The following is a 24,895-nucleotide window of genomic DNA, read 5'->3' as shown; positions in this document are numbered from 1 at the left end:
TTGACAGTAAACGTCAAAATTGACAACTTTTGACGTACAATCATGACGTTTAGCAAATGATCAACTGCTTGCGTCGTTTTGTTCTGACGTCCCTTTTTTACAGAAATAAAAAATCCGGGATTTAACAGCAATAAATTATGAGAATATCGGCAAGTGCTTATTGAATATAGGATAGTTGTTTGTTTAGGATGGGTGATAGCGGTACTGCTAAAAGTGCAACGGGCCAAAATGAACCTGTAATGAAAGGATGGTTATTCAAATGGACTAATTACCTTAAAGGCTACCAAAGACGTTGGTTTGTACTGCAAAATGGGCACCTCTCCTATTACAGGTGAATAGATTTTGGCTTTTTGGCTAGAGATTTTCGTGAAGATGGTGCTTGATTAGAATAGTTGGCTATGGGACTTTATTTGGGGGTAGTCTAATGGTGTGTCAAGTATTGAGTGCCACTCAAATTCAATACCTATGTATAAAAGAAAATTCCCAAGCTTTTCTCAAATAAAGAATAACCGTAAAATATGAAATCCCTGTCTTCGAATTTACAAAATTCTTTTCAGTAACTATTTTTCCTCCCGAGTCTTTCAAACTCCAATTCAAGGAAGAAACTCAGATTTTCCTTATCTTCCCCAGCAGTCACTGAAGTGTTATCAAGAAAGAAATTTATTCCTTATTTTTCACTTGTGTGGTTTGATATGGAGAGTTCAACAAAACGCTTGATGGAAATTCAACACTTGGTTATCTGTTTATTAGATTGACCTTCGAGTTTCTATTAATTACCTATTGTTATTCAATTATACAGGAGGTCAGCTAGATTTTGATCTCCTAGGAATTTGACATAAATTCTTTTGGTTACAATGTTTTGAAAATCAGAGAATGTCTTGGAAATTACCTGCTCTGTAAATAATGATTCTCTGCCAAAGAAAACATAAATAACTATGATGTAAGGAGAATCTCCGATTTATAACATGATAGTTTATTTTCCATATGTTTGGAATTCTCAATTCTGATGTAAAGAATCAAGTGAAACAAAAAATACTTAATCAACAAGAGTTTTTTTTTCCTGAAGTCTGATTGGAGTATATCTACCTACAAATACATAGTAGTAGTAATTAATTACATAGTGATTTATAGAGAAAACTATAAATTTTAGACTATTCTGAGGACGTTAACAGTAGTTTTTGAAACTCTGGTACCTTAAATCTGATCAGCATTTCCACTCACTTAACAAGATCTAAACAGTTGTTTTTGCTTTTATGAGGCACTTTCAAATCAAGGCCATGACTATAAGCACCTTGTTTGAATGATTTGGTGTTAAAATACAGTTCAAATAACATGAAACATTATTGATGAGTTAAGGTGAATTTAATTTAGAAGTAACAATAAACAATGATCTAAATCAGTGATAAGTTTGGGATAAAAATAACACTTGCTCTTTCGAAATCATTATAATTGCTTGGAATTTTTTTTTAAATGGCTTATAAATTTACACATGGGAAATATATATTTAATTGATTGACTGCTTCATTGATAATACAACGGTACATAGGTTTAGATACTAGTTTAGAATTTGCATGGAGGAATTCATTATTTAGTACTCATTGTTAGTAATTCGAGTCAGAAATGAGTTTGAAACTATTTTATCTTCAACTAGAGTTGAAGAAGCTCAACATGATGTTGATTGACGAAGAATGTGTGTGCATTTTAAATGTGCTTTATGTTCATTGGTTTATTGTTATTTATTACTAACATCATTGCATTTAGATCCTGATAAATATCGTATCCTCCCTTTCTTAGTTATCGAATTTTCACCAAATTTTTGTCATGCCAAATCAGCTAGTTGGGTAATTTAAATATTAGAGAGTTGTTTAACTGTATTTTGGGGAGAATGAGTACATGTTAGAACAGTTTTCTTAGGTCTGTTCTCTTTGAGTTCTACAATTTGAATGATAAACTTAATAGAAGAAGTTGATTAGAAGGAATTTACAATTGTTTTGAAATTTTTAGCAGTATCAGTCTTTTTTCTTGCGTAATACAGTGTTGGACAAATCTTTTGACTTGTCATCAATAACACGTTACCTATGGTAACGTGATAAATTTCATATAGACTATAAAAAAGATGTGTAGCTTCAACTTCACCCTAAATTTTTCCTGTTGCCAAAAAAACCAATTATGGTTTTAATTTTCTTACACATGATCCAAATATCTGGGAAGCTTGATACCAAAAAAAATCTCTTGGAAATCGAAGTTGAAGCTACAAAACCGAAGTTTTTCCATACTGTATTATGTTAATTAGATATAGTGACTGATACTGACTAGGAGTAGTGAAAATTCTCCCTGTGTGATACATTTAGAGAAAATAAGAGAGACATCTGTTGTGCAGGGTGGAAAACAATGGAGCTGTGTCCACACTATCTATTAGAAGAAGGCGCAAATTTAGATCTGGGTGAGTAAGTGTTTAACAGAAAAAGCCCTGCACAACATAATTATCATTATCATTCAGAAAAATCCATCTTAATTCTATATTTTTTGTATTTTCTATAAGAAGATTAGGTTGAAAACGTGTATTGAAATGAAAACTGTCCTCCATAGCTTGTATTTATAATTTTTTTATTATTTTAATTGCTTTATTTGATCAAGCTGCACTAATTGCTAGGTTTGATGTCAGTTACTGCTTTATATGGGCTGTTAGGGCATAATTTTGGCATTGTCTTGATCTGCTGAAAAAACACTAACAAAGTTTCTTAATGAAATGGGAAAATTATAATTAAAATTCATATTCCGGTTTCAATATTGATTCTACTATCAAGTGAATGGATAATGAGGTCGATTGAAGTAAAAACGTTGTAATTGATAAATTTCAGTAAGGATAAGTTATATTTCCTATTCTCAATGTTATCTTTTCATTCTGTTATAGGCCTTTTTATTCTATCGTAGAGCTCTTTCATATTCCAGGTATTATTTCGTATGTAAACTTTTATCTCTGTGAATAAGAATGAACTTCCGATATAATATGCACCTTTGAAACAATTTGCATGATAATATTCTGGTTAGGGCACTCGAAATATCTTATCTTTCTTTATTTGATAATTTCAGAATTATTTGATAAAGATCCATTCTACTTTTCTGATTGTTTGGTAAAAAAAAGTACAATTGTAGGATTCAAAAGAAAAACGATCTGAGTAGAAGGCACCTTGAAGATTTTTAAGTAGCTGCTCAAAAATTTACCTTCTAAACAGAGTGGGTGGAAAGTAACGTACAAGGTGAATCTTGTGCATTCCTTTTCATCAAATCAGAAACCAGGGTCTTTATAAATCATTGTAATAGCGCAGTGGGCGTTTATTTTGAAGACCTGTATAATATTTGCTATTTAAAAAGGCCCCTCGAATAAAAAATATTATGAATTACTTAGAGTGAAGCCCCCTGTTCTGCTGTGATCAGATTTGAATGAATAGTAATCAAAAAAGACTGAAATAGTAATACTATATATCAATTTTCTACTCTGAAGTAGAAGATTATGATTCATAACGTAAAAAATAATGATTTTTTTTCCATAATCTTGCATCTGCTCATCACGCTTTCAACTTCGAAAAGACTGTCGTTATTGAAACGTTCTCTTCTTTCTTTACAGGAACCAGGCTGAAATGGCACACACCTGCCGTGGAAGCATCTCCCTACATGGCGCTCTCATATACACGGTGGACGCCACAACTTTCGTCATATCTAATGGGGGCACGCAGACCTTTCACATACGCGCTGCTTCTGAGGTGGAGAGACAGTCCTGGGTCACAGCTCTGGAACTGGCCAAGGCCAAAGCCATGTAAGAAATACTCCGCTACTTGGAAATCGCACTTTGATCAGTTCTTCGTTTCGTTTGTTTCCATGTTTTCAGTTGCAAGAATTTGTGTTCAGGACTCTGCATTTCAGGTTGAAACCGTATATATCTTGGAACCAGTTGATGAATATGAAAAATGTTAGGTCTGTCGTTGTTGTTGATAATGGGTTCTTAAGTCATTGGGATTAACACCATTGCACGTAAAAAACTCCCGGATATACCTATCATAGGCATGATCATTCGATTGCGTACTGGGAAAAATGGAGTAGATGATTCCTTTTGTGGAGAAACAGAATATACACCTTTTCTGAGATAGTGGATGTTAAAAATGGGAAATTTCGTTGATAAATTGAAAGGGCAAGATATTTATTGTTAAAACTTTGGATACGGTTGGGTTTAGAGCAATAGACCATAAGTACTTTTGTTTCGACAAATATTCGAAGGTTTCAGCTGTTAATTTGCATCTTGTGAAAAGCCAGAGGGTGCTTACACCAAATATTCAAGAGAAGAGTGGCAATTTTTGACACTCCATATCTCAGAGTTTTTGGACAAGGAATCACCTTCTACATTTGTTCCACATCTCAGTAAACACCCTGTATTGTGTTCAATCAGAGCATAATGACATCAATCACCCATCAAATTTTCTAAGGGGAAAAATGCTGCTTTCTGACTGTTAAATTGAGATATTAAAGCATGCTCCAACAAGTTTAAACGAATGATTGCTTATCTGATTTCGACAAATCTCTAGAAATGATGAGGAATAGTAAATAACATGCTGTTCCTCAATCATTTTATACGATATTGATCCTAAACAATTGGAAATTAATGTATGTTGGTTCCTTTTTGAACTTTTGTTATTTTTACATTGGTAACACTGCTGAGATTACCACTGAACCATTCCCATAAAAACTGGTTGATTTTGGTCTCGAACATCATTCTAAATGATGGAAGACAACTTTTGCAACGTCCAAAAGGGACCAACACACAATCCATCAAATATATCGGTGTTTCTTTCCTCTCACACGTCCCCTAAAGCGATGAAACGATTTTTCTCTTGCACAGAAGAAACATGGAGTCCGAAGACGACGAAGAACAAGAGGTCGATGGTTCGGGTAACCCCGAAGAATGGTCTTCGGTCATCCGGAAGCTGGAGGCTCAGCTGAACGATCTGGAGACCTGCAGCGAGCTGATCCAGAAACACTGGAAGTCCCTCTGCAAGCCGCTCAACGAACTGGAGTCCAACAATGGGGACATCGAGATGTGTCAGGGTAAAACCAAGGAGGTGGGGGAGAGGGCCACCTTGTTCAGGATCTCCACCAATGCCATGATAAACGTAAGAATGTAATTTTCAGATTGTAGGCGATAATTTGGATGAAATATGGTTGCTTGATGGGAATTTCTTTTTTTTTTTCGTAGGCCTGTATGGAATATTTGAAAACCTGTCAGACTCACGGTAACAAATGGATACGTTTGCTGGAGCACGAAAGGGAGCAGAGAATGAGGCTTCAGGAGATGGTGGAGACCCTTGCTCAGCAGCATTCTAATTTAGAACAAGCGGCCAATGCTCATTCCCACAAACCGAGTGAGTATCAATTTTTTTTTCATATTTGAGGGTTTTTCTTCTCGAATTGGGATTATTTTTGTTAATTTACATGGCGAAATGTAGTAAGGCCATGTACAGTGTCAAAATAATACCAGTTTCTGTACTAGTCTCGATTTAAAACTTTCTATACACAATAAAACATGCATGAGAGGTTGAAGTATTGTCAACTGTCAAATTTGAAGTAACTGACGTCAATGTCAAGTGATGTTCAGTGGTTGAAATGTATACCCCCCCTGAAAATATCCAAATACGTCTTTGCATAAAGGACAAAGACTTCTCTTCGCCTCACAATTGAGCTGACGTAATTTATTAACAGCCTGATTATCGACAACGTACAGGTGTCGTTCGTCATTCTTCGGCTCCGTCATCTGGACGATAAGAAACAATCAGAGCCGTCTTGGACCTCGGAAATAACACTTTGTTCGATAACTTTCCGTAACAGCGTTCGATGCAGGTCGCTCAACCAGTGTGACATTGAAACTTATTAAGTAACGTTCACTTCTATTTTATCGATGTAAATCCATCGTGTACTAATAGACGGGCCAGCGTTGGCAAGATCTACGCGTAGAAATTTTCCTCCGATCAGCAACTTGGATAGCAATAGTAAAAATTAAGAATTACAAGTGTCGGCTTCATTCGTTGGACTTGGAATCGATTCCAGTCGGTTGATTTGAGACGGTGTGTTGTGGCCTAGTGAAGTAGAAAGAGAAAAGCGTCAGGTGAATCGGTGGTTGTATCAAGAAGTTCTATGTTTCCCTTGAGGGTAGTGGCGAAACTTCAACGAAGTTAGTATAGTTCATTTTCTCTTAAACCCTTCAACCGATTTCAACAATTTTTTTTTTCAATGGTAGCTAGATTCTTCGGGAATGTCTAGGTGCTGTCTTCAGTTACTTCGTTCAAATTCAAAGAACCCAACACTTGAAACTAAGTTGGACGCTATCTGATGAATATTTGAACGTTTAAAAAAAAGTATTCTACATATTTTCTCGTATAATACTCAGTTTTCATATAATTTGACGTTCAAAAATTAAAGAGTACCTGTGAAATTTGAAAGATTGAGTACTTTGGCTGAATGCCACTCTGTTTAAAAGATCCACAGAGTGTAGTATCACAGATTTAGCTTGTTACTCTATAGGGGATTTTGTTTTTCCAGGGGTGGCACAGCTCATTATAAAAAATTGAAATTGCTGTATTTTTATCAGGGCTGAATCAGATAAAAATGGTATGAGAAAAAAGTGTTTGTTTTGACCTCAAAAATCTACTCTTAAAATATTTTTTCGAGTCAAAGACTCACTCTGTATAAAGGAGTGAACAAAAATGATGAAGAGTGAGCTTCATTCAGAACGTTCCTTGATACATGAGAGTGTGAATGCTCGATTGGATTAAGGTTTGAAGGACATGCTGGCCCTATCCATTAACCAATCAAAGTACTGTTGTAATTTGTCTCAAAATTGAGATATCGCAAGGAATTGAAGGAAGAAATGTTCAGAAGTGATGAGGCAACGTTTGGGTGTTCGTAAACATTCTGGTCTGTCTACGATTCACTCCACAGGGTGTTCTGAATAAAAGCTTACTTTTGATTCGTTTTTGTACTCCCCTATACAACAACAAAAAACATCTTAACATTTATGTTCTCGAAGAATCAAGCTACAATCGCTGAAGTCTTCCAAAGAGTTGAAGAGGAAATGAACTACAAACTTCGTTGAGATTTTGTTTCCACCCCCAATCTTCACGGTGAACCAAAACATCCTATGCCTACTTAAAAAGTAGTAGAAAACGGTGCTTGACCTCAAATGCTCATCAATAATACGTGTGTTTTGCATCGATCGTTTTCCCACGAATTCCGATGGCATTTCCTCATACTCGAGTAACAATAGAGATCTTATCTGACACGCCATTTCAATGTTACAAAGTTTGTTGTACTTTTTACCCGATTATCAGCGAAATACGAAATGGGAAATGTTATCATCACTCCCTCGTACAAAGAGAAAATATCCTGATAGACTTCCTGGTGTTTTCCCTAATCAGAGCAAGGATTAGAGTATTCCAGTTGGTCAAAAAAGAGTGAACACACTTGTCCACAGTAGAATATTCGAAAAAAATCACACTTTCGTGTCGGTTTACAAAGATTGCCCCCCAGACGCCATATTGAATCCATTTGACAGCTCTTTTGACGCGTCCCTAACCTCAAATTCGGGCGCCATCATTCCTATCGGAAAAGTCAGCGTCCCCACGTTTTTCTATGGTTTTTTTTTTGTCAAAATTTCAGTAATGACGTTTCGCGCACTCTCATTCAGACTTTCTACAATTTTTTTCGCAAATTTCCGTCGAATCATACATGTGCCACGTTTGCAGTGAACTCAGGCGAGGCTGACGAAGAGGACGAGCACGAGTTCTACGATGCAATAAACGAGAATCCGGGCAGTCCAGGAAGCACGGGTGATAATTGTTTAACGTTCAACATACCGACTGGTAACACGCACAGGAGGCACAGTTCCGGGAGCTCCAGCGAAGTTGATGAGGCGCAGGAAACGAAACATGTAGGTATTGGTGTGTGTGCTATCTTTCCTTGACCATCCTAGGGTGCTTGAGCCAACTTAGGGGCGAAAAGAATGTTGGAAACCTCTTTAAAGTAAACATAACGAAAGTAACTTGAATACACTGCTCAATAATTGATAGGGATCAAGTATAAATTTCTCTAAATTCATTGCTTTTGTTATCTGGAACGTCTGTTATTCATATTGTGTTTTTTTAGGAAAAAACTGGGATATTTCAATCATATTCAGCTCTCGCTCTCTGAAATCGGTCAATTGTCAAGATTTCTAGACAACTCTCCTTCTTAGAACAACCGATTAACAATCTGGAGCATCTTTCTAACGTTTTGCTGGATTTTTGGACCAATTTATCACAAAATTTCACTGCTAGCTCCAGAGTTTTTTATACTTATTATTATATCAAAGGATCCCAAACTGTACATTCCTAATTCTTGCTGAATTCACCCCTGGTTCGGAATGATGCCCTATAAGTTCTTCTGAAACTTTTGGATCAATGGCGGTTTTTTGTAGGTTGTTGTAGTGACCGAAAAAGCCAGAAAAATTACCCATCCCGAACAGCCGGCGAACAGCATGTTGGCCAAAACGTCGGACAGCTCGAGAAAGAGGAGAAACAGAATTCCGGACAAACCGAACTATCCCCTGAACCTGTGGGGCATCATGAAGAACTGCATAGGGAAAGATCTGTCCAAAATACCGATGCCGGTAAATTTCAGCGAGCCGCTGTCGATGCTGCAACGGCTTACTGAGGATTACGAGTATGCCGATATCCTAGATGTAGCTGCCAAGTGAGTATTCTTCCTTTATTACCATTATCGACAGCTTTTGACCTCAAGAATCTACTGTTCAAATATTTGTACGAGTCAAAGACTCACCCTGTATGCAGGGTGTAGATGAATGGTTGCGAAAGAATTGAAGAGATGATTTCTCATTAAAAATAGTGTGGGTCTTTGTTTTTTGAGCAGTCCTCCTGAGATACAGCTCTCTAAAGATGGCACCTACAAATAAATTCTTAATTTTTCCTTACAAAGTGGAAAATTGGCAGAAATTAAATTAAGGGTGGAGAAAAACATTTCTACTCGACTATTCATTTACACCCTGTATAAAACTAAAACTAGAGGTCCCTTTATGCATGATTATCATTGTCGTAATCACTATAACAGTCTTCAACTTGACATTGAAAAATTTCTTGACAATACTGTCATAAGTGTCAAGTGTAATATCGACCGTAAAGTGTCATGTCATTCAGTCCAGTTGAAAGGTGACAATAATTCATTTTTCAACAAAAAATTTGATGTATGTTCATCATAGACACTAAAATACGAAGACCTAGGTTCCTCTCATGTACAATTATCATTGTCGTAATCGTTATCACAGTTTTTTGATAGAAATTTAAGAAATTACTCGACAATACTGTCATTAGTGTCAAGTGCAATATCAACGTAAAGTGTCATGTCATTCAGTCCAGTTGAAAAGTGACAATTATTCATTTTTCAACATAAAATTTGACGTATGTTCATCATAGACACTAAAATACGAAGACTTAGGTTCCTCTCATGTACAATTATCATTGTCGTAATCGTTATCACAGTGTTTTGATAGAAATTTAAGAGATTACTCTACAATACTGTCATTAGTGTCAAGTGCAATATCAACGTAAAGTGTCATGTCATTCAGTCCAGTTGAAAAGTGACAATTATTCATTTTTCAACATAAAATTTGACGTATGTTCATCATAGACACTAAAATACGAAGACTTAGGTTCCTCTCATGTACAATTATCATTGTTGTAATCGTTATCACAGTTTTTTGATAGAAATTTAAGGGATTACACGACAATACTGTCATTAGTGTCAAGTGCAATATCAACGTAAAGTGTCATGTCATTCAGTCCAGTTGAAAGGTGACAATTATTCATTTTTCAACATAAAATTTGACGTATGTTCATCATAGACACTAAAATACGAAGACTTAGGTTCCTCTCATGTACAATTATCATTGTCATAATCGTTATCACAGTTTTTTGATAGAAATTTAAGAAATTACTCGACAATACTGTCATTAGTGTCAAGTGCAATATCAACGTAAAGTGTCATGTCATTCAGTCCAGTTGAAAGGTGACAATTATTCATTTTTCAACATAAAATTTGACGTATGTTCATCATAGACACTAAAATACGAAGACTTAGGTTCCTCTCATGTACAATTATCATTGTCGTAATCGTTATCACAGTTTTTTGATAGAAATTTAAGAGATTACTCGACAATACTGTCATTAGTGTCAAATGCAATATCAACGTAAAGTGTCATGTCATTCAGTCCAGTTTAAAAGTGATTATTTTCTATTTTTCAACATAAAATTCGACATATAGACAATAAAATAAGAATAATTAGGTCCTCTCATGCACTTTACCATTGTCGTAATCATTTTAGTAGTTTTCTGCTAGAAATAAAAGTAATGACTTGACAATGCTGTCATTAGTGTCTAGTGTATATCAAGCGTAAAGTGTCATATCATTTATTCGACTTGAAAAGTTATTTTTATCCATTTTTCAACATGAAATTGGACATGTGCTCATCTTAGACACTGTAATACGAAGACTTAGGTTCATCTCATGTAAAATTATCATTGTCGTAATCATTACCTCATTATTTCTGATATATGACGTTTGGAATTTTTTTTTCTTTCAGGTGTACCGATCCATGCGAACAGCTTGCCTACGTAGCTGCCTTTACAATTTCCGCATATTCTACAACGGCCATCAGAGCGGCCAAGCCATTTAATCCATTACTAGGAGAAACGTACGAGTTTGACAGAACGGAAGATTTAGGTTGGAAAGTTATAAACGAGCAGGTAGGCTCAGAACCACGAAAAAACCCGATTTATACAAGTTACTAACGAGTCGATTTCTTCTTTCAAGGTGTCCCATCATCCACCGATGGTGGCCCAGTTCTGCGAGGGCAAAGATTGGACCTGCTGGCAGGAATTCACGATGACGTCGAAGTTCAGGGGCAAATATCTACAGGCAAGTGATGTTAGTTCGTTTTAATATACTATTATAGTTGTCGCTTCGTTCAGATTAACACAATTAAGCGAAAGAGTGCCAGCTGCTCAGCACACGTCAACTCCTAACCGTACTCGAAGGTTTGTCTGTGAAGACTGTTTTGCTTTTGTTTCGTTGTTTTCATGTCCCGGAGGTGTGGATTGAGAGGTTTTCGGGACTTCGGACTGCTTCAGCTTTTTTTTTGTTGAGTGCTTCGCTTGAAAACCGTTCCAGAGTGTGTTGATCTTGCCGATCAACGAAAATTACTATGGTGTTTATTGTTTCGTACTTTCATCACTTTCCTTATGATGATTCGACGATTTGGAGATCTTTCAAATGCCGTTTTTTATAGTATTTCATGCATAAAAAGTTAATGAAAGTAATTTACAAGATCTTGGTGATTTGCTGTGAACGTATTCCGATTAGCCACGTGGCATGGTCAGACTCTGATGCTGCATTATTACATATTACAGATTATACCTCTGGGGAGCGCTGTTTGCGAATTTAAGGAATCCAAGAATAAATTTTCCTGGAGAAAAGTCACCACCACCGTTCATAACATTATCGTGGGAAAATTATGGGTCGACCAGCACGGTACGTACTCTAAGATTTTCAGTATAAAAATAACATTTTTTCATGGTTTTTCAACAGCCTGTATCTTTCAAACCGAGCCAATTCGGGAAAAATGATATAGGAAAAAAGTGTTTCTTTTGACTTCAAGAACCTACTGTTAAAATATTTGTACTAGTCGAAGACTCACCCCCTATATGGACAAGTCAAAGACTCACCCTGTATAGCCTCAATAATGATACAATTAACGAAACTGTCTTTTTTCCCAGGTGATATGGAAATAATAGGAAGGGGAAATGCCGAAGGCATCAAATGCCACCTGAAATTCATACCGTACTCCTACTTCGGTAGAGATTCCCAGAGAAGGGTCAAAGGAGTCGTCATGGACGCCCAAAACAACGTCAAATGGGCCATAGACGGTGAGTTTCCCGAGATTATCGCATTTGAATTGCCCCCCAACCTGCCTCAATTTTTTTATTCAAACATATCGATAAATTGAAAGAAAACGCAGTCGAAGATCAATTTTTCTTCGTTTCAGGCACCTGGGACGATCAGGTGGAGGTCTCGCCGGTCATAAGCGACGTGGGCACCCCCTCCAACCCCGTGTACAAGACGGGGCCCGCGGTGCTGGCGTGGAAACGCACCCCCATCGACCCCGAGGCGGAGAACTACTACAATCTGAGCGTGTTCGCGTGTCAGCTGAACGAGATGGAAGAGGGCGTGGCCCCCACGGATTCCCGCCTACGGCCCGACCAGCGATTGATGGAGATGGGCAAGTGGGACGAGGCCAACGAGGAAAAGCTGAGGCTGGAGGAGAAACAGCGAGCCGTCAGGCGCAAGAGGGAGTCCGAGGTGGAGAAGGCTGCTAGCGAAGGTTAGTCACGATATTTACTTCATTTCTGTTCAGAAGATGCTCAAATAGCGCCACCTGGTGTCAATTTTTGTAACCGATGTTTGTATTTGGGTATTTCCTTTTGCAGGTCGTTCGTTGGAAGGTTACAAACCCTTGTGGTTCGAGCAGAAAGAAGATCCAGATACAGGCACCATAATGCACGTTTACAAGGGGAACTACTGGGAGTGCAAGCAGAAACAGGATTGGTCCATGTGTCCCGACATCTTCTAGATCGATGCCGAGGGAAGGGTCGAAGATCATAGTTAATTTTCCTCTTTCGGAGTACCACATCTGCAGTTTGCACATATTGTCACCCGTTTTGAAAAAAAAGTATACAAACCATAAGTTTAAGCTTTCAAAAGTTACCGATTAGTCACCATAACCAGTTGAAATTTTTGTAATTTGTATTTGTCATCGATTGGATTGGTCGGAATGACGATGATGTTGAACACCTGTGTTATTTGAGAGAACATTTGTGATAGTATGTAAATAATTGAGAGTCCTATCTATTATCGTACTTTTCTTTGCTGTGAAACTTTTTAAACCACTTATCGGAGTAAATTATTACAGTGAAACTCTAAATTATCGATTGTTGTTGTATATATTGTACGATTCAGATAATGTAAAGCTTCTTGCTAGGTTCAATGAATAATTTTTTAATATATCAGTTAAATCATGAGTTTTGTTTTATTTTCAACAGAAACAAGGTCTTTTCACAGGGCATACGATGATATAACACTTTTTTAAAGAGTGAAATGTCAGAAAATGAGCTCTAAAAAAAAGAGGAAGAAACGGAGACAATTTCCATTGCATACAAGATTGTCACCTATAAAAAATACAAATAATAACCCAAATTATTCAAATTTTTTGTTGGACGATTACAAAATATTACACTTAGCTTGCCAGAAACCCATGATTCTTGAAAAAAATACACATCTTAATCCTTTTTGGGACTTTAATAGAAAATGTTTATGTATCGAAATAGAATCTCTAATGAGCTGTTTTATTCCACCGAAAAGAACAAAGATGATCTGAAATATTTGAAATCTTCAAGAAGTTTGAGGGTTGATTGAAATAAAGGTAAGTACTTGTTTCTTAACCCTTGTTGAATTTGAAAAAAAAAAGTTTTTCTTGTTTTGAAAGTCATTTTTTTATATTTCCCCAAGAATCGTTTTGATTGTTCCACGCTTGCTCAGATATTTATTAAATCTCGAACATTACTGTTAATTTGATGATTCTCGAACAGTCTAGGAAGAAAAAATTCTATTTTCCAAACTGATAATTTATTTTTTACGTTCAATTCATGAGTTTCATATAGATTTTTTAATATATTCGGAAATTAAACTAATTCAGTTTAAAGTAATTGGGAAAAAGTCATGGAAATACTAAAAATTGGGTATTTTGGCTGAATACAACCCTGTTCAAAAAATCCACAGATGTGTATAGTGTCACAGATTTAGCTTGTTATTCTGAAGGTAATTTTGTTTTTCCATGGGTGGCACAGCTCATTATGAAAATTTGAAGCGGCTATAACTTTTTATCAGGACTGAATCGGATAAAATTGTATAGGAAAAAACTGTTTCTTCTGACCCAGAGAATCTACTGTTAAAATATTTGTACGAATCAAATAATCAACCTAAGTACATATTCAACATGCATAATATCTGATATTGCCAATGAACACAAATACTGGTTTGTAGTGATTAATTTATTTGGTTCTTGTGATAAGGTTATCAATCTAAGGGAATATTGAAATACGTTGATATTACTGTTTGGTGAGAAAAAATTCGATATGAAGAGTGGAAGATTCCCTATTGTTCATTCGAATGGGGAAAGAAGGACAATTTTCGGAAATGGTTAGCGACACACCCTGTAAATTAGAGAATGATTCATAATACGCAAAATGGAAAAATTGGTCATCGCACAAGCGCAGGATAGTTGAGTAGGCTGCTGTTGCAAAATTCAATTCCCTATTTCCTGCAGACAGACTCTGTGCTTGTTGGTGGTGACGTATACTGCGGAAAATCATTAAACAGTGCAAGTTCTGGTCTTGAAAAATTAAATTCCACAAGAGTAATTATCGTGGACAAGCCGATTTCATCGTTTTGTACCTGTGTGAATTGAAGATTTATTCTTATTACGAAATATAAGACGTCACGTTTGGCATTCTGACATTTCTAGTATGTCATGAAAAACAAATAGTGCGAAATAGTCGAAAATCAAAGTTTCACTCGAGAATTTGGGTGTGAAATAAAAGGAATTAAAGCTAAGAAGTGGTTTTCCAAGAACATCAAATTCAAATAGTCCGCCAAGAGGTGACGTCAGACCGATAATCGACGAAGATACCTCGTGAAGAATCGTTCCACTTAGTGTGGCGGGCGCGGCCATATTTGTAGTACGCGGAAAAAAGCTGATAGGTTTGTGTGGTGCTGTGAATTTCATCTAAAATCATCTGAAAATGGCTGATAGGGAGGATAATGTATACAAAGCGAAATTAGCGGAACAAGCAGAACGTTATGATGGTACGTTTATTTTTGTATAATACCAATATTCCCATTTTTGTTACGATTCTTTTTTCCAAGTGTCGGCAAATAGACGCTAGGCTATTGACAATTTTGACAGTTCAAATAAAAAATCTTTATTTTGTCGAAAATGATGTTGAAAAAGATTTCCCCCAAAGCCAATATGTATACAGGAGCTTTAATTCATTGGAATTCAATCCGCTCATTTCAACAATTATTGATTTTGTCGAAGTGAGGGGTAATTCGATATTTGGCTGAATTCTTTGATAATGATTCATTAGTTGTCTTTCTTGATATGGTTACCTAGCTGTTTCTTTCCGCTTTCTTTTAAGGAAAACGTTCAGTTATCTATTCCATATTCAGACCGTAGTACGTCGTAATTACTACGTGATTCATTTTTGATTTCTTTCAAGAATTGTAAATGTGGTCTAAATCAGAAAAATATATTTCCAAGAACTAACTGTTGATGTCTCACATTCACATGGTTCCTTCAGTTTCAGCTTTGTTCGAAATTGTCAGAATGTCTTTCAGTCAGAAATCCTTGGAATTTTAAATGAATTCATATTTGCCTGCTCTTTTTTTCTGAGGAATGTAAATCCCACCCACATTTATATAGTTTACATTTTTAGAGTCTAGGGAATTTATTATTCCATAAATAATTCAATAGTTAACCCAGGTTGATCCAGATCAATAACAGATTATCAAATGACTGGATACAGTCATTCTGTGTATTTAACCCTCAACCCTACTGCTACCCTGTTGACTCACAGTGAACTTTTGAAAAAAAAATTGATTCATCATCTCAATTATTGGTTATCATTCGTTCTGACATATATGCCCATTAATAGAAATCTATTTTAGATTTGGTTTGTTCTCAATTAGTGAATGATGATTTTGTAAGTGTTAAATGTAAGAGGTTCTCATAACCACTAGGAAAATGGGATGACTATTAATGATGATGCTATGCAGTGTACTTCCTGTAATCCAGAAGAAAACACCTGTTTTAGCATTATTTAAACTTGTCAGAAATTCAGAATAAGTTCAAGCAATTTCCATATGAGAAGATTTGGAATTTTTTTTTATCTGACAAATCATGAGTTCATAAATTTTTATTTCTTGATTATGTGCAGGTATTTCCATCGAAAATTAGGCAATCTGATGGAGCCACCCACTCAGAGGGTACCGTAGAACAAAGCAACATTAGTTTATCCGATATGTTTGTCAATCGATAATATTCTGTATTGTACCGATTGTGTAAAAGCAAGTTTGTAATGAGAAAAATGAAAGTATCCTACATTGGCATCAATACAAAGATTCAATCTTTTCCTCAACGGTTTGTAAATAAAACTAGAGCTTCATTGTGAATGACAAACAATAAGGAGTAAACTCAATGTGATTTTCAACCTTTATTTTAGTCCATTCAATAGACTTGACATTGACTGATAACACTGACTGAGGTGATAAGACTGTTTTGTCTAGGACGTCCAAATTCTTATGCTTTTTTTGTAACTGCTGGAGCTATGTCGAATACAGGGGTGTGATGGTACATGTGTGTATACATTTTGATTGGAAACAACACAGAAAGAAGTAGAGGGTGAAAAGAAGTGCCCTTTGGATTGGACTCGATGAGTTGGCCATGCAGGATCCTTGAGGATTCCGAAAGGCTCTATGCCGATGGAGTATGGCTTATGGAGGCAATTTTGATGAGGAGCAAGAACAGCAACAATATGTCGTTCAACCCCTCATAGGAGCACAATTCAAAGCAACTTTCTGGAGCTGTGATGATACATAAAGGGATATCCTTCGACAAATTTACTGTTCAGTCTAAAAAATATTGTTTTAGTGCAGAAAGAACCCCTTCAGAGTTTTTCCCATTATGACAATATCCTTGTATTGAATCAACTTTAGAGTTGTTGAGAAATCTTCATTTGAAATAAATAAAAGAAGGAGTTTAATAGTTTTAATTTCAATTAGGAGTAATGTGTCATTCTTAAGGTTCAAATTAGCTCAATTCTGGTCCAAACACTCCACACATATGTCCCCGAGGGATTCAAATGGGGGATTATCAATTGCTCCAAGAGCAGAGAAGCTTTGCTACTTTTTGAAGGTCGAAAACTTGATAATTTATTAATTCCATTCGTACAAAGTGAGAATTTGACTGTTTAACCCGGTGAACGACCCACAAAGTGGTGCATTACTACTATAAAATATAGAATTTATCATCCTCCAGGTTTACACGGCCTACTCGACGATGAATCCCGACGAACGCTCGAGATTTCGATTTTAAATCTCGTCTTAATCCCTCTTAACATCCCCTCACGAGTTTCCGCCCACTCAGAGGAAGCCCCTCCAAGCCCTCGACCTATACTGGCGGCGCGTGCTGTTCTAAAAAAATGAAAAGTTCAATCTTTACGCAGTCGGGAACCGTCCGTATTACGAACACGAGTTTTCATTCGGGGTCCAGACGCCCGGGCGTTTTGCCAACCGCCCACCCCCTTGCCTGATGACAGGAATCCGGGCCACGTTGCTTGGATACGGTCGATACTAGGGGACGTAGGGGGTGAACGGTTGGAGGAAGGAGAACTTTCAGTTCTCGTGGAACTGCCTGTTCCGGAACTGTGTGAACTGTTGTAGGTACTGTTCTCTTAGAGCAGTTCTTCAAACTAGTTCCGTATCTGGAAGGCTGTTTCATGAGAACTTTGGGTCTCTTTGAATATTTTTTCGACCTAGTTCCGTATTTTAACGTGTGGAACTGGTCTGAGGGGAGGTTTCATGAGAACTGTGTGAACTGTAAGAGTCCTGTTCAGTTCTCACTGTTCTAGGAGTACAGTTCTGTTGAACTTTTTCATTGGTTTCTCATCTTCACCAGATATGACAGGGTGTTTATATCGAGACCTACTCTGAAGCTCGACTATCTTGGAAAGATTGGCGATCGTCTTCGAGCTTCGAGGAACTGAACAGGGAACTGATCTATGCATATTTCATATTCAGTTCTTTCCTCCCCTTGGATGGGGTACCATTTAACAGGTGGAGGGGTCGTAAAGTGGCTCGTAACCTGGTTGGATCGTAAATGAACCCTCCTCTTTGCTCTTTTTCATCCCTCTCCCGGCTATATTTCAACTTTCACGCTCCCATCTGAAGCCCGGATGAATGTATGAGAGAATTCATTAGTTGTGGATGGCCTTTCCAACGTTTCCTCGTGTTGCGTCGCCTTAATCGCATTCTTCCGTGTACGCCAAGGGTGTAGGGGTTGTTTTAAGGGTTGTTTTCCCGAATGTTTCACTCCCAAAAAAGTGGGAGCTTTCAAAAATTGATTTTCATCGACAATTCGCTTTCTCGAAATGGAAGAAATGAAGAAATTTGATCAAAATAACCACCCACCCCCCAACTGAAGACCGGTAACCTCCTCCAACCCCTCTACGACGACGACGACGCCGTGGTTGGGATCGATAGCGGGCGTCGCGACGCCCGCATATGCCGGTTCGGCGAACTCTCGAACGTAGATCGACGTCCTATCGCAGTCGCTTGGGGGTGGCGACGACGGCGTCCCGACGGGCGTCGAGAACCGGGGATTTACTGTTTCGGTCCTGGTCCTTTCCGGGAAAGGGGGTCAAGGTCGCGGCGTCGTTTTTTCACACACTGACGAAAGGGAATATGGGGGAAGTTCGGAGGGTTCTTAGGGAACCTTCTGTTAGGGTTGGAATTTGTTCAGTGGAAGTGGGGTTGGAGTATTTTTTTTCCAATTCGGTCCAGACAAAAAGATTTGGCATCTTAAAGTTTTTCCAAGGATTAAATATACTATTTCAACCCTGTAAATAAGTTGCTATATTGGAAAAACAAGCATAAATTCACTTTTAGATTCAATTTTGTCAACGAAGTAGTATTTATAATACAATAAATGGGTTGCAGCAATTTCGTTGGCGTTTAATATAGAATTCAGCCAAAATACCCAATTTTTCGAATTCTACAGATATATTTTTTTTATTTTTGAGTATCTCTTCCATCGAAAATCGATAATCCTCTCTTTGTAGAAATGTAGGTTTGCAGCTGTTGCATCGATAAAACACAGGCTGTTGTAATTTAACATCGCTGTTATATCGTAGTATCGTTTTTGTCTCGTACAAATATTTTAACAGCAGATTATTGAGGTGAAAAGAAACACTTTTACCCCATAATTTTTTTCTATTCGGCCCTGATGAAAAGTTATAGCCATTTTAAGTTTTCTTAATGAGCTGTGCCATCCCTGGAGAAACAGAATTACCTTCAAGATAACTAGCTAAATCTATGACTCTACGCATGTGTGGATCTTTTAAACAGAGTTGTATTCAGCCAAAATACCCAATTTTTCAAATTTCACAGATAGTTTTTAATTTTTGAACATAAAATTACCCGAAAACGGCGCATTATACGAGAAAATACAAAGAATACTTTCATTTTACGTTCAAACATTCATTAGATAGCGTGAAACTTAGTTTCAAGAGTTGGATTCTTTGAAATTTGGGTATTTTCATGGTACGTAATGGTCATAATGAGAAAACTGGAAGACGTGGGTGACATATTGTGTTTGAAAAAGATTCATCACATAAATGGAAAACTATATTCGGAAATTCATTACATTTGACAAAACCGTTTGTGAAATAGAACCGAAAATAACATTTTTTCATGGTTTTTCAACAGCCTGTATCTTTTAAACCGAGCCGATTCGCAAAAAATGGTAAAGGAAAAAAGTGTTTCTTTCGACCTCACCAATCCACTGTTAAAATTATCGTTACGAGTTATACGAGTCAAAGACGCACCCTGTATATTTCATCCCAAAAAACATGCTCGTTTTTCACGCGAATTTTTCATACCCAAATCGAAAACGAAGCGGTTTCACAGCTTAATGAAACTCTCCTGACGTCACAAAAACAACCTACGAACGTTTCTGCTAAATCGGACGTAAGCAAGAGAGCAAAAACTTCGACCTCGACAATTTAACCGCGTATAAGCGCATTTCCCGACGAAATCCACTTAACATCCGACCGCTTCCCTGTCCCGAAAGTGTCTCCTCCACCTTTGCGAAGCCATTAAGCCGTTGGGGGTATCGGATCACCCCCAAACCCCCACGGAAGGGAGACACGAAAATTCGGGATCGACCGATGCAAATGGGATAAAACGACGGCGACGCGTGTTAAACTCATTAAGAGGCGTCTACGACAACAGTTCCCTGACATTTCGGGTATACAGGGTGTCCCCTATAAACTGAGAGTGTTTCAAGTCGCCCCAGCTCAAAACGTGGCTGTAATGACGGTCTGATCGGTGCCACTGTTCTGCCCTGCGTAACCCTTAATGGGACACGACACGAGAAAGATTGCGAAAGATATATAGGGGAATAAAAGGGCGATTTATAAAGGGTTATCACGCAACTTCCTAATTCTGGGATAAACGAGGAATTATGGCGAAATCGAAAGACATTTGTCCCTGGTGTAGCTTTTCGCTGATATTCTACCTAGGGGTGCACGTTATTGTCGATTATTCTTCAACCCAGCAAGCTGGCCAACTGTACGATACGTGATAAGGGTCTAGAGAGTTGGACAAAGACTGTTTCTGTAGTATTTGGCTTCTTTTATTCAGATTCCTTGCATATAACTTCCCCTTAGGCGATCTTCCACGTGGTTCTAACGAAATCTCTCATCGATCTACCCTTCCTTTTTCAGAAATGGTGGAGGCCATGAAGAAGGTGGCCAAGCTCGACCTCGAGCTGACGGTGGAGGAGCGCAACCTGCTCTCGGTGGCCTACAAGAACGTCATCGGCGCCAGGAGGGCCTCCTGGAGGATAATCTCCTCCATCGAGCAGAAGGAGGAGAACAAGGGGGCCGACGACAAGTTGGAGATGATCCGCCAGTACCGTTCGCAGGTCGAGAAGGAACTGCACGACATCTGTTCCGACATACTGACCGTCCTGGACAAGCACCTCATCCCCTCCGCGTCCACCAGCGAGTCGAAGGTAAGGGCGTTCGCTATTCTTGGCTCTGACCGAGTCATAATGCGCATGATTCAAAAATCTGACCTTGGATCCTGCGCGGAAGCGTTCAAATTGTCGCTTCCGCGCAGAATCCTAGGTTGGATTTTCGAATCATGCGCATTATGTCAGATTAATCCGTAGGCGCATTAAGAGGATCTGGATCTCTATCTGGATTTTTTTTTCTTCCAGGTGTTCTACTACAAAATGAAGGGCGACTACCACCGCTACCTGGCGGAGTTCGCGACCGGTTCCGACCGCAAGGACGCGGCCGAGGACTCGCTGGTCGCGTACAAGGCGGCCAGCGACGTGGCCATGACCGAGCTGCCGCCCACGCACCCGATCAGGCTCGGCCTGGCCCTCAACTTCTCCGTGTTCTACTACGAGATACTGAACAGTCCGGACAGGGCCTGCCGCCTGGCCAAGGCCGCCTTCGACGACGCCATCGCCGAGCTGGACACCCTCAGCGAGGAGAGCTACAAGGACAGCACGCTGATCATGCAGCTACTCAGGGACAACCTTACCTTGTGGACCAGCGACATGCAGGGAGACGGTAGGTTATCTTACAATATTTAAATCATATGACTGACTGTCCCTTTACTATTTATTTGATCAGACAGGGTGATTCACCGCTACTTGAGCTTTATAGAGAACCAATCATGAGTTTTTCGACACTTGACTTTCCTCCGAAAACATTTTCAGACCTCTGCAACCTCCGGTTATACCGGAAACAGCCTACTATTTTCCTATTTCCAATGGCACACCTAGTATATCTTTGCGTCGTTGGACAGCTTATTTGATGGTAATTTCAATAGTGTTCCACACCTTGGTTTAAACTTGAAAGTTGATGGGTTATACTGAGATGAGAAAAATGGTGGAAGTGTTAATTTGAGGATTTTTTCTCAAAAAATCTTTACCGTTCTGAATTTTCTTAATACACAGGGTGAGTCTTTGACTCGTACAAATATTTTAACAGTAGATTATTGAGGTCGAATGAAGCACTTTTTTCCTGTACCATTTTTACCGATTTTGAGTTTTCATAACGAGCTGTGCCAGCCCTAGAGAAACAAAATTCCCTTCAGTAACAAGCTAAAAAATCTGACACTATACATCTGTGAATCTTTTAAACAGAGTTGTATTCAGCCAGAGTACCCAGTTTTTCAAATTTCAGTTCATTTTTCATTTCATTCGATGAAACCGTTTGTGAGATAAAACCCAAAATAACATTTTTTATGGTATTCCAACAGCCTGTATCTTTTAAACCGAGCCAGTTCGGAAAAAAATGGTAGAATCAACTGTTAAAATATTTGTCTGGGTCAGACTCACCATGTATAGTATTATAACACTGTTTTCGTTTGAACCTAAAATGTACAGGGTGTTTATAAGAAGATCATGAAGTTGGGCAAATCGAATTCAATAAAATCGATGATTTTCAATTTGCAACCTATATTTTTTATGGTTTTTACCATTCTAGGTAAAAAAAGAGGGGTTTCCCACATGAACTCCATACCTAAATGGAAACTTTCAGAGTTGTCGAAGAAAAGTGAGAAATAAGGAAAAAAGATTATGTTGTGACTTACTGAAACTACAGTATGTTTCGATAAATAAGCTTTTTATATTATTTGAAGTTTCCATTTAAGGTATATGATATCTTCAGGTTTCCACCCTTCTTTTTTTTCACGTAGAATAGACTGAAACAATAAAATCATGAGTTATTGCTTGAAAATCACAAGTTTTGATGAAATCAATTTATTCAAATTGATGATCTTCTCATAATCGGCCTGTTCATTTTCGGTCCAAACAGCAAACGGTGTTATAATATTACATAATGAAAAAATTGAGAAAGGTAATGATTTTTTTCAAAAATACCTTAGCAGTTTTTCTTCTAAAAATATGACCTCTAGTTTTGATATTTTTTATCATAAGAATCCCAATAACTCGTAAACTTTTTTACCCAAGGTACGGCACTCTCCTGAAAATTGCCATCAAATCAGCTATCTGACGATGTTAAGATAAACTGGGTGTGCCATTTGAAATAAGAGAGTGGTGGGGCTGTTACAGAGGTCAGAAATTTTCATTGTCGAAAACTCCCACTTTTCAGCGAAATTTCGATTAGTTTTCCATAAACCTTTAATGACTTACCCTGTATATCCATACTCTTACTGCACTGCTCAAAAATTGAAGAGGATATTCGAGTGCAAACTTACCTTTTTACATACGGTGTGGAGAGGCGTATTTTTGCAAAATATGGTCCTCTTGACTGTGTACCCAGTGGACTACATATGAATTTGCTTATACCCTTGGGGGTGGAAGAGCAAGAGCTACATTCGTCGCACAAGATCGTCTTGTAAGGTCAACTTCACGACGAAATCCCTTCTTCATAGGATAGTTTCTGATCAGATGTGTAGGCAAATTATCCACTTGGATTTTCGAGCAGTGTATTCATTATTAAAACCGTTCCCTCAACGTTGTCGTTGTTTCAGGTGAGAACGAACCAAAGGAACAGCTGCAGGACGTCGAGGACCAGGACGTGTCGTAATTTAAGCGTTGAACAAGAGAAAACAAAACGAACTAAAAAAGTGCTGTGTAGTGCAGGGCGTAAAGTTCAAAAATTATGCTCTAGACATTATCGACGGGGCCGTCGTATCACAACTCCCCGATACAGGGCCCGGTACATATTGTATTATTATTATTATTCTTAGCCGTAAATATACTGTCTCTGTTTTTTGTCTTGGTATGACTCTGGACCGGAATGAGTGTGGAAATTCGTCTCTCTCTCTCTCCGTCTGTCACTTTCATCATCGTAACTGTCCCCCCCCTACTTCACCTAGCGCCCCCCACGTTTCTAGGACTTCGATTTAACCCCCAACCCCCCTTTGTCAAAATTTCGTGTGAATGGATAAGTGCGCGTAGGATTTGCTTGTGTATTTAATTCCCTTCGTAATTGTTTTTCTAAATTATGAGTTTTATATCGTTTAGTCGTTACCAGCAATATTCCAGTGGTAAGTTTTAACAATGGCAGCCTATGATTTTTCTCGATACTTGAACGATGGATGGACCTCCCTCTCTTTTTTTCGTTTTTAAATTTGATTGACGGTAAGATGCCCTAGATCATCCAAGCTAATCGAAATTGAAGATACGCTTTACAAAAACGCAAGCCATCGTCAGACATTTTACATTCAGGCCGTTTGAAGCTGTGTTTTTCAATCACTCAGGTTGATGTGACGGGATACAAGAGGTAGTTTGACTGAATAATCCATTACGGCCATGAGTTTTCCCAGGTTCAGTGTCAACCGAACGTTTTGATAGGGGGATCAAGTTTTCTTACACTGCCACCTCGATTTTCCACCACCAAAGTCCCAGTCTCGACATCAACCTGGTCCCTACACCTCTCTTGCTCTTGATTTGTCGGCAGGTCTGGAGGAAGCCGATGTATCTCGTACAAAAGCATTCCTTTAACATTTTTTTTTTAACGTTTAGTTGATAATTCTGAAGCAATAAATTTTGGATGTAGGTAAGCCTGTTTACCTATGTATGAAAATATGATGACAATCTAGCATTTTTTTTATAGTTCGAATAGATTTCGCTAAACATCACTGGTTTTCTTTTTCACAGTTTGTTATTTCACCCGTCTCCCACTAACAGATCTCGACTGGTCGCTGTAGGTCGATTTTGTGTACTTACCAAATTAACTTAACGTGGCCCTTGATTTTTTTTTTCGATTTTGACTCCGACCTCAGTCGATGTTCGAGATTGTTATTTTAGAGACTGGACGTTGGAATAAGTTGCATTTTTCTTGTATGTATGAATGTAAAATGCTGTGTAGATTGGTAAAACAAATTGATGTATTATTATAAAATACTTGAAAAGGTTTTGTTT

At 38.0% G+C, this 24,895-nt stretch overlaps 2 protein-coding genes across 8 annotated transcripts; both read left to right on the top strand.

Moving 5' to 3' along the window:
- The first annotated feature begins 47 nt into the window (after positions 1 to 47).
- LOC123319883 (oxysterol-binding protein 1) lies at positions 48 to 13,169 on the top strand. Of its 7 annotated transcripts, none has more exons than XM_044906923.1 (14): positions 48 to 331; positions 2,381 to 2,443; positions 3,629 to 3,817; positions 3,925 to 3,975; positions 4,895 to 5,165; positions 5,249 to 5,414; positions 7,791 to 7,975; positions 8,501 to 8,775; positions 10,679 to 10,841; positions 10,909 to 11,013; positions 11,505 to 11,625; positions 11,871 to 12,020; positions 12,140 to 12,475; positions 12,582 to 13,169. In XM_044906923.1, exons 1-14 carry the CDS (start codon positions 189 to 191, stop codon positions 12,722 to 12,724), a joined length of 2,361 nt encoding a protein of 786 aa, XP_044762858.1. In that variant the 5' UTR covers positions 48 to 188; the 3' UTR covers positions 12,725 to 13,169. The 7 variants fall into 7 exon arrangements, with proteins under 7 accessions (XP_044762858.1, XP_044762857.1, XP_044762861.1 ...); XM_044906922.1 differs by having other exon boundaries at positions 10,909 to 11,022; XM_044906926.1 differs by lacking the exon at positions 2,381 to 2,443 and having other exon boundaries at positions 10,909 to 11,022.
- Positions 13,170 to 14,480: 1,311 nt separating this feature from the next.
- Positions 14,481 to 24,885, top strand: LOC123319940 (14-3-3 protein epsilon). Its single transcript, XM_044907032.1, has 4 exons — positions 14,481 to 15,015; positions 20,712 to 21,001; positions 21,209 to 21,569; positions 23,500 to 24,885. Exons 1-4 carry the CDS (start codon positions 14,952 to 14,954, stop codon positions 23,553 to 23,555), a joined length of 771 nt encoding a protein of 256 aa, XP_044762967.1. The 5' UTR covers positions 14,481 to 14,951; the 3' UTR covers positions 23,556 to 24,885.
- The last annotated feature ends 10 nt before the right edge of the window (positions 24,886 to 24,895 follow it).

Source organism: Coccinella septempunctata, chromosome 9 (genome assembly GCF_907165205.1).
Source record: "Coccinella septempunctata chromosome 9, icCocSept1.1, whole genome shotgun sequence".
In the NCBI taxonomy this organism is placed as follows: Eukaryota; Metazoa; Arthropoda; class Insecta; order Coleoptera; family Coccinellidae; genus Coccinella; species Coccinella septempunctata.
The sequence above is the reverse complement of the archived record's forward strand: the minus strand, read 5'-3'. Positions and strand labels throughout refer to the sequence as shown.

Excerpts from the sequence above, each read along its gene's own strand:
- LOC123319883 (XM_044906922.1), top strand. The coding sequence starts at position 189 with ATGGGTGATAGCGGTACTGCTAAAAGTGCAACGGGCCAAAATGAACCT. Across the intron at positions 5,415-7,790 it reads TGCTCATTCCCACAAACCGA|TGAACTCAGGCGAGGCTGAC; the intron begins GTGAGTATCAAT and ends CCACGTTTGCAG. Across the intron at positions 10,842-10,908 it reads GGAAAGTTATAAACGAGCAG|GTGTCCCATCATCCACCGAT; the intron begins GTAGGCTCAGAA and ends TCTTCTTTCAAG.
- LOC123319940 (XM_044907032.1), top strand. The coding sequence starts at position 14,952 with ATGGCTGATAGGGAGGATAATGTATACAAAGCGAAATTAGCGGAACAA. Across the intron at positions 15,016-20,711 it reads ACAAGCAGAACGTTATGATG|AAATGGTGGAGGCCATGAAG; the intron begins GTACGTTTATTT and ends TTCCTTTTTCAG. Across the intron at positions 21,570-23,499 it reads CAGCGACATGCAGGGAGACG|GTGAGAACGAACCAAAGGAA; the intron begins GTAGGTTATCTT and ends TCGTTGTTTCAG.